General features: G+C 54.7%; 1 protein-coding gene across 5 annotated transcripts in view; it reads right to left on the minus strand.

The window, feature by feature from the left end:
• Nucleotides 1-1,648: 1,648 nt before the first annotated feature.
• SCN5A (sodium voltage-gated channel alpha subunit 5) overlaps nt 1,649-14,140 on the minus strand; it is a 105,194-nt gene continuing 92,702 nt past the window's right edge. For 4 of the 5 annotated variants that reach the window (XM_069561497.1, XM_069561494.1, XM_069561496.1 and 1 more), the window contains 5 exons: nt 13,358-13,411; nt 12,606-12,743; nt 11,854-11,958; nt 9,916-10,186; nt 1,649-5,203 (listed from right to left, as the gene is read on the minus strand). In XM_069561497.1, coding sequence (XP_069417598.1) covers nt 3,963-5,203; nt 9,916-10,186; nt 11,854-11,958; nt 12,606-12,743; nt 13,358-13,411 — 1,809 coding nt within the window. In that variant the 3' untranslated portion in view covers nt 1,649-3,962. Of the gene's footprint in view, nt 5,204-9,915; nt 10,187-11,853; nt 11,959-12,601; nt 12,744-13,357; nt 13,412-14,140 lie in introns of all 5 variants that reach the window. The other variant, XM_069561495.1, reaches the window with a different exon arrangement.

Genomic DNA, 14,140 nt, shown 5'->3' on the forward strand with positions numbered 1-14,140 from the left:
GCGTCTCCTGGCTCTCGGCTGCTGCCCGCTCCATCTCCACCTGTAGGAGTGAGTGCCTGGCTGTCTCCCTGCCCCTCCTAGCCTCCGGGCACCAAGTCCCATGGCCATCAGGGCTGAGGCGGAAGAGCGGCTGGCACGGGGCAGGGAGCTGCCAGGACTGCAGCCCCAGGGTGAGAGCTGACGTCTGTCCAGGATCATCTCTGTCCCTGCCAAGGGCTGAGATCCCGGGCCGCATGCCTTCCCTCTGACACAGGAGCCGGCGTCCGTTCCCTCATGGAGCCTGGACCCTTGCCTCGCCCCAGAGCGGCCGGGTGACAGCTGTGGTGGTGCAGTGACCGCGAGGGCCCCCTTGTCTCCCTCTGGATCAGCCTGCACCTCCCGGGCCACTGTCTTCTGTTGGAGGGGTAGGTGATTTACAGTGTTGCGTTAGTTTATCAGTTTCAGGTGTACAGCAAAGTGATCCCGTTATACATGTACATACATCCGTTCGTTTTCAAATTCTTTGGTCGCATAGGTTACTATAGAGTATCGAGTGGAGTTCCTGTGCTAAGCAGTTCCCTGCGGATAATCTACTTTATATATAGTAGTGTGCTGTGCTGAGTCACTCAGTCATGCCTGACTCTGCGACCCTATGGACTGTAACCCACCAGGCTCCTCTGTCCATGGGATTCTCCAGGCAAGGATACTGGAGTGGATTGCCACGCCCTCCTCCAGGGGATCTTCCTGACCCAAGGATCGAACGCGGGTTCCCCACATTGCAGGTGGATTCTTTACCGTCTGAGCCACCAGGGAAGCCCAGTAGTCTGTAAAGGTTAATCCTCAATTCTTAATTTATCCCTCCCCACCCCCACCTTTCCCCTTTGGTGACCATAAGTTTGTTTTCCAAGTGAGGACTGGGCCCCCCTGGGGCTGAGAAAACTCAGGTGGACCAGTGACAGGGATCTGAGTCCAGCTCTGGGATCTGGGCGGAGGGCTGTGGGCCAGCTGCTCTGGCGGTGGCTGTGGAGCGCGGCGCTGCCAGGGCCGGGCCGCAGGCCAGCCTGGGTGGGGCAGGGGCAGCAAGTGGAGAGGGCCTGTGTGAGCCGCCACAGCAGGGCTACTGGGGGAGCCCAGGGGCTTGGCAGGAAGAGGCTGAACGGACCCACAGGTACCCGTGGGCAGAGGAGGGGTCACGGGGCACCCAGAAGAGTGCATCCCCAGGGCTGGGAGACCACCGGGAGAAGGCCCCGCAAGCCTGAAGAGGCCTGCGTGGTGCCTGTCCAGCCACCCCATCTCTGACTGTCACAGGACTGGACATGCTCAGAAGGAAGCTAAGGTGGTATTTACAACACAGGGTGGCTGAAGACTGCTGTTTCACCAAGACTTGAGTGGAAAAGCCCCAGGGCTGGCCTGGTTTTCATCTGGGGCCAAGGAAGTTTATCTCCACTGAGAAAAGTTGAAAGGGACAGAGAGAGGCAAATGCAAAGGCTGGATTTGATGACACTGGGGTCATGTCTCTTCACACACCAACTTCACAGGTATCTATTCCCCGCCCAAATATATATGTGTGTGTGCAACTGAATCATTTTTCTGTATACCAGAAACTAACACAATATTATCAATTTGTAAATCAACTATACTTAAAAAAATGGACAGAATCCAGACCAGGTCATGTAAGCCATTTATTGGTTTGTGTTAAAAATATGTATCTTGTTTATGCACGAAGTTTGGTGCGAAGTGCTCGGGTGGTTCCGACAACAGCTGGCACTTGGCGCTTGTCCCTCCCTCCTGTGCCCTCCCCTCCTTCTCCCATCCTGCTGGTCACTGTGCGGTTCTGGAAAAAAAGCAATGAGAGACACGCTAAAAGCTGAGGAGTCGGCTTCGCTCGGCCCTGCCCTCGGCGACACGGTCTGCAGTCAGTGGCTGGCCCCAGCACCTGCCTCCGGCTCCCGGGCTGTCCCCACACACAAAACCCTGGTCTCCTTCTGGTCAGCTGGGCCTGTAGCCCGGCCGGCCTGCCCGCTGCCTCCCTGCCCACGCAGGGTGCCAGGTGTCGTGGAGGGCATATACCTCTCCAAGCCTTGAGAGCACAGCACAGAGAGCTACAAAAATAAGATTTCCACTCAGAGGAGTGGTGCTCGGACAGTTAAAACCACGTCCCGCGCCGACTTCAAGGGAACATGGGAGAAGAGAAAGCACTGGGGGTGGCGGGTGGCTGGGGCTGCCACCAAGGGAACTCGAGTGACAAGAAGAAATGTTAATACTTGACTCGCCGCTGGCGGTTCCCCCTCAGCTCCCCACGGCCGGCCCCCCCGACGGCTCGGCGAGGTAGGTTAGGACAGCCAGCTTCTGGCTTCCGGGGCTGCCCCGAGAGGCGGCCTGTGAGGTGGCCGCCGGGTGGAGGGCGGCTTTGCTGGAGAGTGGACTTGGGCAGCCGAGCCCCTGCCTGCAGCCTCCACCAGCCACCACTGTCCCTCTCAGGGTGACAGTTCTCTGCGTTGAAAGATTTGCATATGCTCAGTAGGATTGTCAGCAGCTGAAGAGGCCCTGTGGCGGGGTGGGCGGGTGGGGAGGGTGGTAGTGATTGGACTAGAAAAAAGTATTTTTCCCTGAAAAGGCCTGCTCACAAGACCCATGGGCAGCCTGGACCCTGCCCCAGGAGGTCCCATGTGCAGTGTCCCCGGGACCCTGGGCTGAGCAGGGGGGCGCTGGTCCAGGGTCACTCGACTCCCTTTCCCAGGAGACCTGGGGTCCATTCCCCTCCTAGGGCCCTGGGACTGGGCTGAGCCCCTTCCGTGTATGGGGCCCGGGCAGCCCTCCCCGCTCCCATGCTTTGGCAGCTCGAGAGGAGCTGGGGTCCACACAGGCACCCCCCCAGCCCCGGGCAGAGGCAGAAAGGTCTGGAGAGAGAGCCTGGGTGATGACAGCAGATTCCATTCTCCAGGCGGGCTGGCGGGCACCGTGCTGGGGGCTGTGGAGTAGGCTTTTCACCCCAACCCCATGGGCTCAGCCTTCTCTTCCTGGCCTGTGGGGCAGGGTCAGCCAGGCTGGGCAGCACGGACAAGCTGGGTGGCTGGACGTATGTGCCTCCCTCAGGCCCTTCCCTTAATGTTAATACTCTAACAGAGGCCAAGCTCTACAGGGAAGAAAGGCAATGTCAGTGCCGAGGACAAGCCCTGGGAGCCAGGCCACTTTCTTCTGGAAGCTTGTTGTATTTATAGGCCTGACTCCAGGGTGGCCTGCATAAACATACAGGGGGGAAATGGGGCAATGAGTGAGCCCTGGCTGACAAGAATCCCACCTGTGGGGGGCCGGGGGGAAAGGCCGGTCACCTCGCTCATCTCAGGGAGTCCAGGCCACATGTGGCTTGTGTCTGCCCTCTGTGAGTGTGAGAGTGTGCACTCGTGTGTAGGGGAAGGGGTTCAGCCCTCCTGGCACCTCAGCCCAAGCGGCGGGGGACCCCCTTTCTGCCCCTAGGCAGTGAAGGCCCGTGGGACCCACACCAGATCTCACTTTTGCATTGACGGCAGAGCCCCAGCAGCTCCCAGACACTCTTGTTCAGAGTTAGGAAGAGGCAGTGTGAATCGCTGCCGATCCACCCGTGGAAAAAAAATGTTAGTTCTTTGCTCAAGTAAAAAAATATCAAATATAATAAATTTATGAAAGCCCATTCACAGCATACACAGTCTTGGTTTCGTATTTTGTCTCAGCAGCTGGGATGGAGGTGGTGGTCAGAGCCCCAGGGCGTTGCCAGACCAGACCCGGCCCCCAGGACTGGTAACCCCAAACGGACAGCTCGGCCAAGTGCTTCCAGCCATCAGCGCGGTGCACAGGACTCTGCCTTGTGGGTCCACGGGGCCGAGGCTCCTGTCTCACTCCCGAAGCCCAAAGCAAAGGTCGGACGGCTCAGCGGCTGCTGGGCTGGGGCTGCCTTTGGGTTTGCCGCGATGCTCTGCGCTGGCGCCCCCCTCCCTGGGCTGCGCTCACACGACTGACTCGCGGTCCCTGTCGGGGGTTGGGGGGAAGTCAGCGAGATCCTCGCTTGGGCTGTAGTCAGACGCCCGCACCTGGGGGTTGTCGCTGGTGGCCCTGGTGACGCTGTCGTAGGAGGGCGGGAAGGACGTGGAGGAGACGGAGGAGCTGGAGGGCGGGCCGAGGCGCCGGGAGAAGTTCTCGTTCATCATGTAGGCGATGAGGCCCTCCTGCTCGGGGGCGTCCTCCTCCGAGAGGCCGCTGCTGCCCGCCTGCTGGCGGTAGAGGAAGGAGGCGTGCTTGACGGAGCGCTGCAGCAGGTGCCGGCGGAAGGCCCGCTGGATGATCGTGGCCGACACCTCCTCGTGCTTCCGCCGCAGCGTGGTGGTGATGGGCTCGTAGGAGATCTTGGACGGGTTGGCCGCCATGAACTTCTCCTCCATCTGGATCTTCAGGGCGTCCATCTCCCCAGATTCGCCCAGGACCCTCTTGGTGAAGGCAAAGAGGATGTCCATGCAGTGGATACGGTCCCCGCTCACCATGGGCAGGTCCATATTGATGAGGCTTATCTGGTTGGGCTTGGGGATCCGCAGCGGCTCGGACAGGGCGTCGGCGAAGTCGGACAGGGCCGAATACTCGATGAACTGGGTGGCCTCCGGGTCGAACTTCTCCCAGATCTCGTAGAACATGTCGAAGTCGTCCTCACTCAGGGGCTCCGTGCTCTCCTCCGTGGCCACGCTGAAGTTCTCCAGGATGATGGCGATGTACATGTTGACCACGATGAGGAAGGAGATGATGATGTAGGTGGTGAAGAAGAGGATGCCCACCGCAGGGCTCCCGCAGTTGCCCCGGGAGCCGTTGCTGTTGGGCAGGTTGGGGTCGCAGTAGGGGGGCCCCGTGTTGAGGATGGGGCTGAGGAGCCCGTCCCAGCCCGCCGACGTGGTGATCTGGAAGAGGCACAGCATGCTGTTGGCGAAGGTCTGGAAGTTGAACATGTCGTCGATGCCGGCCTCCCACTTGACGTAGGCGAAGTTGGCCATGCCGAAGATGGAGTAGATGAACATGACGAGGAAGAGCAGCAGCCCGATGTTGAAGAGGGCGGGCAGGGACATCATGAGGGCGAAGAGCAGCGTGCGGATGCCCTTGGCCCCGCGGATCAGCCTGAGGATGCGGCCGATGCGGGCCAGGCGGATGACGCGGAAGAGCGTCGGGGAGAAGAAGTACTTCTGGATGATGTCTGAGAGCACGGTGCCTGTGGGAAACAACGGAGACTGTGGCCGCGGTGGAGTCACTGTCCCCCCTCCGGCCCAGCCTTGCTGGGAGGGGCACGGAGCCTGGGAGTGGAGGCCCGGGTCACCTGGGGCCTGTAAGGACCCTGCCTCCACCCACCTGAGCCTCCATTTCTGCATTTATGGTCCAGAAGAGGACCCACAGTTCCTGCATCCTTTGCAAAGTGCCTTCTCAGCCCTCCGCCCCTTAGTCTCCTGAGCCTACCTGCACATACGAGGCCCATTATCCAGATTGTGGCTCAGGGGCCTCAGCGGACTCGCTCAGCATCCCTGGTGGCCTAGCTTGGACCAGAACTCTAGAACTTTTAGCTCCTTGCTGCTCAGAGTGTTGTCTGAGGACCAACAGCCTTGGGATTTCCTGGGCATTTATCAGAAATGCAGAATCTCAGCTGCACACCCAAACCCCTTGTGTTTTAACAAGTCCAGGTGGTTCGTGTGCACACTGAAATACAAGAGGCACCAGCCAGGCAGTTGGCACACTCCTCACACTCACCTGTCACAAGTCAGCCTCTCTGAGGTGCTTCCTATGACCTTCCCACCCCTGCTAGCTGCCAGGCCTGCCCACTCCATCTCTACTGACTACTCTGAGTTTGGAGTTTCAAGGAGCATAGATGTAAGTTATAGAAGAAAGAATGGAATATACTTGCCTTGTATTGGCCCAAGTGAACTTTCCAGACTTCTCATATATTAGGTTGGTGCAAAAGAAATGGTGGTTTTTGTACTGTTGAAATCTGCCGTTTGATATTGGGATACATTTTAAATAAATGTAGCTAGGTTCTACATCATTTTAATGTGCATTTCTCGCTTATTATTTTTTTTGCTAATGACTTATTACTTGCTATTTTATATTTATTTTAGACTATGATGTTAGACAAAAAACAAGTTTGAGCAATTTTCTTTTTTGAGTTCAAAACGGGTTATAAAACAGCACAGATAACTTGCAACATCAACAACACATTTGGCCCAGGAGCTGCTAACAAATGCACAGGGCAGTGGCGGTTCAAGAAGTTTTGCAAAGGACATGATAGCCCTGAAGATGAGGAGCACAGTGGCCAGCTATTGGAAGTTGACAATGACCAGTTGAGAGGATCATTGTAGCTGATCCTCTTACAGGAGAAGTTGCCAAAACTCAACGTTGACCATTCTACCGTCTTTCAGCATTTGAAGCGAATTGGGAAGGTGAAAAAGCTTAATAAGTGGGTACCTCTTAAGCTGACTGCAAATCAAAAAAAGCATCCTTTTGAGAAGTCATTTTCTTATTGTATGCAACAACAACGAACTATTGTGACATGCGATGAAATGTGGGTTATATACCACAACCAGTGATGACCAGCTCAGTGTCTGGAAAAAGAAGAAACTCCAAAGCACTCCTCGAAGCCAAACTTATACTAAAGAAGGTCATGGTCACTGTTCGGAGGTCTGCTGCCCGCCCATCTGATCCACTACAGCTTTCGGAATCCCTGCGAAACCATTATATATGAGAAGCATGCTCAGCAGATCGATGAGGTGCCCTGAAAACTGCAACACCTACGGCCAGCACTGGTCGACCGAAAGGGCCCAGTTCTTCTCCATGACAGGGCTCGACCACACGTTGAACAACCAACACACAACCAGCCGGAGGCAGAAAATGCTTTCCAAGAGTTCGTCGAATCCCAAGGCATGGATTTTGGTGCTGTAGGAATAAACACTTATTTCTCATTGGCAAAAATGTGTTGATTGTAATGGCTCCTATGTTGATGAATAAAGATGTATTTGAGCCTAGTTATAATGGTTTAGAATTCACGGTCCAAAATGGCAACTACTTTTGCACCAACCTAATAATAATGCCACTCACGAATGTGGGTCAGGCGTTCACTGTCAATAGAGCCCTGGGCTGAGCAACTGACACATCCGTTTACCCCTTCCAGTTACCCGAGGAGGTGAGCTGATACTAGCATCCTCATTTTCCAGAAGAGGAAACTGAGAGGTGAGCTCACTTATCCAAGTTGCCACCTAGTTGGTGAGAAGTGGGGATTTGACTCAGACACTCTGGCTCCAAGTTGAGCTGTTAACCCTGCCTCTCTGGTACACAAGCTCTGCGACCAGTAGTTGCTGAATATAGTCTACACTTCCTGGAATCTTTGAGACTGTCCCTCAGGGCTCCATTCCAGCTCCTGACACCTGCTTTAGAGAAAAGATCCTCTCTAGTCCCACCAGGCACGGTCTCAGCCTGATCCCCGCCTGAGACCTCCTGGAGCATTTCCTGAGCCCACTTCCAGCTTCTAAGCATCTGCGCATCACTCTAGCCACGGCAGCCCCTCTCTTGGCCCCTGTCTTTCCCTCTGTGCCGCTGAAGAGGCTATACATGGCAGAAAGATGAAAGCCAGTTATGGCAGAGGTCTGTGCGGGCAGGGTCCAGATTGGGCTCTGAACACAAGTGACAAAAGAAAGTACTGATAAATTGGACTTAAAGTTAAGACCTCTGTGCTCCAAGAGGTGACAATCAAGAAAGTGAAAAGACAACCTAGAGAATGGGAGAAAACATCTGCAGATCTTGTATCTGATAAGGGACTGGCCTCTGGAATATATAAAGAATTCTTACAACTCAACAAAAACACAAATAAGTCAATTAAAAAATCAAGCAACGGATTGGAACAGACATTCCTCCAAGACAGTTCTCCTGTTATATACCAAGATATACCAAGGAAAATGCCCAATAAACACGTGAAAAGATGTTCATCATCATTGGTCATCAGGGAAATGCAAAGCAAAACCTCAATGAGATGTCACTCCATACCAATTAGCAAGGCTATAATTAAAATATACAGAGAGGAACAAGTGTTGGTGAGGATATGGAGTAACTGGAACCCTCCTACACTGAATTTGGGACTGTAACGTGGTGCAGTCACTTTGGAAAATAGTTTGGCAGTCCCTCAAAATTTTAGATTAGTGGCTGCCAGGGGGTGGCTGGCTGTGACTGTGAAAGTTGCTCAGTCATGTCCAGCACTGTATAGTCCATGGAATTCTCCTGGCCAGAATACTGGAATGGGCAGCCTTTCCCTTCTCCAGGGGATCTTCACAACCCAGGGACTGAACCCAGGTCTCCTGCATCGTGGGCAGATTTTTTACCAGCTGAGCCACACGGGAAGTCCACGAATACTAGAGTGGGTAGCCTATCCCTTCTCCAGTGGATCTTCCCAACACAAGAATCGAACTGGGGTCTCCTGCATTGCAGGCGGATTCTTTACCAGCTGAGCTGCCAGAAGGTAGGGAGAGGGAAACTGGTGAGCTCAGTGGGTGCAGAGTCTCTTTTGGGGGTAAGGAAAATATTCTAAACTTAGAGCATAATGATGGTTGCACAGGCATGTGAATATACTTAAAAGTACTGAATTGCACACTTGAAAGGGTGGGTTTTGTGTTATGTAAAGTGTATCTTAATAAAACTGTTCTTTAAAGAAGGAATTTGGGCTCTGAGGTCAAACAGATATGGGCATGTGCTCTGTTCTCAGTGTTTCTGCCTCCTCCTAAATTCGTATGTTGAAAATCCCCCCCTCAAAGATGATGGTATTGGGAGGTGGGGCCTTGCTGCTAAGTCACTTCAGTCGTGTCCGACTCTGTGCGACCCCATAGATGGCAGCCCACCAGGCTCCCCCGCCCCTGGGATTCTCCAGGCAAGAACACTGGAGTGGGTTGCCATGTCCTACTCCAATGCATGAAAGTGAAAAGTGAAAGTGAAGTTGCTCAGTCATGTCCGATTCCTAGCGACCCCATGGACTGCAGCCCACCAGGCTCCATCCATGGGATTTTCCAGGCAAGAGTATTGGAGTGGGGTGCCATTGCTTTCTCTTCCCCAAGGTGGGGCCTTGGGAGGGGCTTAATTTCATGAGGGTGGAGCCCAAATGAATGGGCTTAGTGCCCTTAAAGAAGAGGTTCAGGGAGCTCCCTAGCCCCTTCCAGTTTCTGAGGACACAGCAAGAAGGTGTGGGTTATGAACCAGGAAAAGGACCCTCAGCAGAAAACCTGATCATGCTGGTGCTTTCCTCTTGGACTTCCAGCATCCAGATCTGTGAGAAGTAGATTTCTGTTGTTTATGAGTTACCCAGTCTGCTATTTTTGTTGTATCAGCCTGAGTAGACTATGTGTGATTCCTATCTCATCTTCTCCCTAGTTGAACGATTTCCCTGCCTTGGTACTGACTTTATATGGTGAATTGCATGAGGCAAGCGATGTCTGAAGAAGCCTGGCACACACCAGGATGGCTAGGTGGCAATTCTCAACTCCAGAAAGTCTATCTCCAGGGTTAACGTCTACTTTAGAGGGCCACCTGCCTCCCAACTCTGGAGACTCTTCCTTGGGCTTGAAGGCTTTCCCTTGGGAAGGCAGGGAACCCCCACAGGCCCCATTCCCTTTCCTAGACGCACCCTTGAAGTTCTCCAAACAGAGAGCTGTGTTCCAGGGTCTCAGGGAGGGTGGGGCCAGGAGGGGGTGGTGGGTCCTCTACCAAGCTGGCCCCTTGGCCCGAGTGGCCTTCCCAGATGTGTGTGTGTGATTGTGGGGGGTGGGGGTAGGAAAGACTGTAGGGAGCAAAGAATGCAGGGAGCTGGTGTACTGGCATGGAGCACAGATCAGGGGCTGGGGGAGAGGGAGATGCCTGGCCGGGGGAGACCTTCTCTGCCCAGCTGACTTGCATACCCACCCACGATGGAGAGGATGACAACCACGAAGTCGAAGATATTCCAGCTGTTGGTGAAGTAGTAGTGGCGCAGGGCAACCATCTTGAAGATACACTCGGCTGTGAAGATGCCTACGAACAGCAGGTTGATCTTGGCCAAGATGTTGACCTTCTCGGGGCTCTGGTCGTCTGTCTCCACCATCATAGTCACCATGTTCAAGCAGATGAGAAACATGATGGAGACGTCGAAGGCTTGCTTGGTCACAACGTCGAATATGAAGCCCTGGTACTTGTTCTGAAAGGAAGGGCAAAGGAAGGGCTCAGCAGGGGCCGCAGGCAGGCTGGCAGGCCTAGTCTGCTGCCGCTCAGTCCAGACCACCCACCCTCCTACTCCACCCTCTGGACAGTCCAATGCTCACAGACTATCACGGGGAGAGGAAAAAGGCAGGGTGCTGGACAGCCTGGCTCCCTGCTGAAAGCTCCCTGGGCTTCCAGGCCCAGCTCCGTGCTCCTTGTCCCAGACGCCATCTCTCATGGCACTTCAGGAAAGGACTTCTCTTACCCCAAGTTTCCTCAGCCCATTGTTCATCAAGCTTTTCTTTTTGTTCCCACTGTCTGAAGGCTCAAGGTCAGATCTAAAGTTCAGCTCTAGAAACTGTCTCAGCCCTCAGGTTAACAAAATTTCTCCATTCTTTCTGTGGAATTTATTTATTCCATTGAAACTGTATTTATATGTGTCTTGAATTGTAACATTATTCTGGGGAAAGTGTAAGTCACTCAGTCATGTCTGACTCTTTGTGACCTCATGAACTATGCCAGGCTCCTCAATCTATGGGATTCTCCAGGCAAGACTACTAGAGTGGGTTGCCATGCTCTTCTCCAGGGGATATTCCCAACCCAGGGGTTGAACCCTGGTCTCCCACATTCCAGGCAGATTCTTTACCATCTGATCCACCAGGGGACCCCCATTTTGGGGAAGAGAGATGATTATAAATAATTGAAAACACACACATACTCCTAACCTAGACCAGAGCATGGAGAACAGGAAAGAGTCAGATGACATGGATGAACTGGATGCAAAAACTGGGGCTGCCCCTTACAAGCTAATGATTTAAGTACCACCACCTGCATAACCTAGGCTTCCCTGGTGGCTCAGCTGGTAAAGAATCTGCCTGCTATGCAGGAGACCTGGGTTTGATCCCTGGGTCAGGAAGATCCCCTGGAGGAGGAAATGGCAGCCCACTCCAGTATTCTTGCCTGGAGAATCCCATGGACGGAGGAGCCTGGTGGGCTACAGTCTGCAGGGTCACAAGGAACACTTTCACCTGAGTTACCTAAGTATTGCCCCCATCCTGCTCCAGTACACACACACACACAGACACACACAGAGACACACACAGAGACACACAGACACAGAGACACACACAGAGACACACACACAGACACAGACACACAGACACACACACAGACACACACAGACACACACACAGACACACATACACACAGACACACACAGACACACACACACACGGGTATGTGTTGGCCTGATTTGGCCAAGGGAGTCAGCCTAGCAGAGAACCCAGAAGCCCCCCCAGGCCCCACCCAGCTGGGGACTCTACGGCTCAGGAAGTTACAAGGATGAGGTTACACACGGGGCTGCCCAGCCCTCCCTGGGGAAAGCCTGAAGTGCTGTAGGGGAGGAGGGGCCTCACTCAGAAGCTCCTGTGGGAGGGGACCATCCCTGGGCTCCCAGGCTGTCTCATGCCTTCTCCTGTACCTCCATGAGACTGAGGCCCCTGTGCATGATTGGAGGTCCCTCCTTCCCTGGACAGGCCAAGGGCCCCAGGCGGCACCAAAAGGCTGTGAAGAGGCCCCGATAGCTGGTCTTGTGGCGTGGGGGCTTCCCAGGGCTCCCTTCGGGCAGATCCTCCCCACGCCCACCGAATCGAGAGCCTTGCTCACCAGGGGCCGTGGGATGGGCTTCTGGGGCTTCTTGGAGCCCAGCTTCTTCATGGCATTGTAGTATTTCTTCTGCTCCTCTGTCATGAAGATGTCCTGGCCCCCTAAGTGCAGAGACATAGGCACCAGCCTCATCTGGGGGTTCTCAGGGGTCTAGCCTCCTTGGTGAGGGTGCCAGGGTGGCCCTTCTCCTCACTACCTCTCCTGGGGGAGAAAAGCATGCCTTATCCTACATCAGAGAGTCCCCCTCAACCACCGCCCCTGACCCGCTTCTCCAGGCCCCTTTCCCCATGCACCTTGGGCTCCTCTCTGACTTTGGGACTTGCAAATGCAGCCCGACCTCCATCCTCTCCCCTGGCCAGCTCAGCCATCCTGGAAGCTCCCTCTGCCCACTTGGCTTGCCTGCCACCCGATCGTAGCTTCTATGACGGAACTCTGGGAAGACCCAGGCCTCTGTGCGGTGGCTCCCCACCCCACCCCCATGATCCCTGATCATGGGCCAGGTGAATAGTCCCAATGCTCACCCCAGCTCCTCTCAGGGGCCTCTTCTCTCAGACTAGGGCAGGCGTGGGGCCCCTTGTTACACACTTACGGGCCTAAGCAGGTCACATCATGGATACACCCCTCTCCCACCCCAACCCGGTCGGAGCTTAGTCCCCAGCAGGAAGGAGGAGTGGGGCCAGGAGCCAGAGAGGCTGCCAGGGGCCTGGCACCCAGCCCTGCCCTGCAGCCTGGTGGGCCTGTGCTCTACGTATCTTTTTCTTCTGCTGGTTGAAGTTGTCAATGATGACACCGATGAACAGGTTCAGGGTGAAGAAAGACCCAAAGATGATGAAGATGACAAAATAGATGTACATGTAGAGGTTGCACTCCCACTGGGGCTGCTCCTCGTACTAGAGGGGAGAAAGCAGACAGGTCAGGCAGGCAGCAATGGGGGATGGGCTGGCCGAGTGTGTCAGAGGAAGGTCAGCACCCGGGGTGTGCGTGTGCGTGTGCGGGGCGGGCGCGGATGGAGTTGAGGAGGCTGGGTGGTGGCAGGTGAGGAGGCCAGGCATGCCGGGCTCGGAGCTGGTGCTGTGTCCCTGCATGGCTCCTGCCCCTGGGCCACTGGGAGGTTTGAGTATATGAGGGTGTCTCCCAGCCTTCAGCGGTCAGTGTGACATGGTGGCTGGTGTATGTATGTGGGGCGGGCACAGGACCACAGAGAAACTTGTTTTGGGTCTTTGCTGCTCCCACCCCCTCCTCCAGGGGTAGGATTTTGGTTCAACTAAATGACAGTGAATACCATTCACAAGATATCTGAGAATCTGGGGCGTCCCCAGGAGACCATGCGACCATGTCCCGGGGGCAGCCAAGGGCATTCCAGAGAGGCTCAGCTCTGGGCTCACACAAGAGACCTGGCCCTTTTGGGATGCAGACCCTGTTTCTGTGGTGGCTGAGCAGCTGGGAACCTTGGGTGCTTGGAACCTTGACTGATTCAAGGAGAGAGACCAGCGTGACAACCTACCCCCCTGGAGTCTACAGCTGCATACATGATGTCCATCCAGCCTTTAAATGTTGCCTGCAAGAAAGAGACAAGAGTAAGGAAATTTAATTCTGCATCTATGGAGCTACTTTGGGCTCCTATCTGGACAGATGGGACCGGGAAGTAACCTCCCACTAGAAGCTAACCCTTTCAGCGGTGTCCAAGTGGCTGGGCAGTCGGGGAAAGGCCTTCTTGTTCAGGGCTGAGGCGGAGGGGAAGCAGCCAAGCAGACACTCCAGGAAGGTCATTTCATGGGGGAATAAGCATTCTGATGTTGGCCAAGAGACTACCCTTCAGATCTGCATTCATTTCAGATTCTAAACTGACACAGAGGCCTACAGGGGTGTCCGGAACAGAGAGGGGACACTGGGGTTCTCTGCTCTGGTTTAAGGCAGCCCTCAGTGCTGACCTGGTCCTCTCTGTCATAAGCCTTGGGGCTTCTGCTCCACAGCTTTCCAAGGATGTCCCTCAAGAATCCTAATGTTCCCTCATACTTAAGGGGGTCCTTTTGCTAGTGGTGTGTTGGCAAATGACTAACAACAAATGGCTTTCCAGAAGGAAAAATAAAAGCCCTGATTGCACTTCCTTGGTGCCTCAGTGGTGAAGAATTCGCCTGTCAATGCAGGAGACACGGGTCCAATTCCTGACCCAGGAAGATCCCATATGCCGAGGAGCAGCTAAGCCCGTTTGCCCCAGCTACTGAACCTGTGCTCTAGAGCCCAGGAACCACAGCTACGGAAGCCCCTGAACCCTAGACGTTGTGCT

Source organism: Ovis canadensis, chromosome 19, assembly GCF_042477335.2.
Source record: "Ovis canadensis isolate MfBH-ARS-UI-01 breed Bighorn chromosome 19, ARS-UI_OviCan_v2, whole genome shotgun sequence".
NCBI classification, from domain to species: domain Eukaryota; kingdom Metazoa; phylum Chordata; class Mammalia; order Artiodactyla; family Bovidae; genus Ovis; species Ovis canadensis.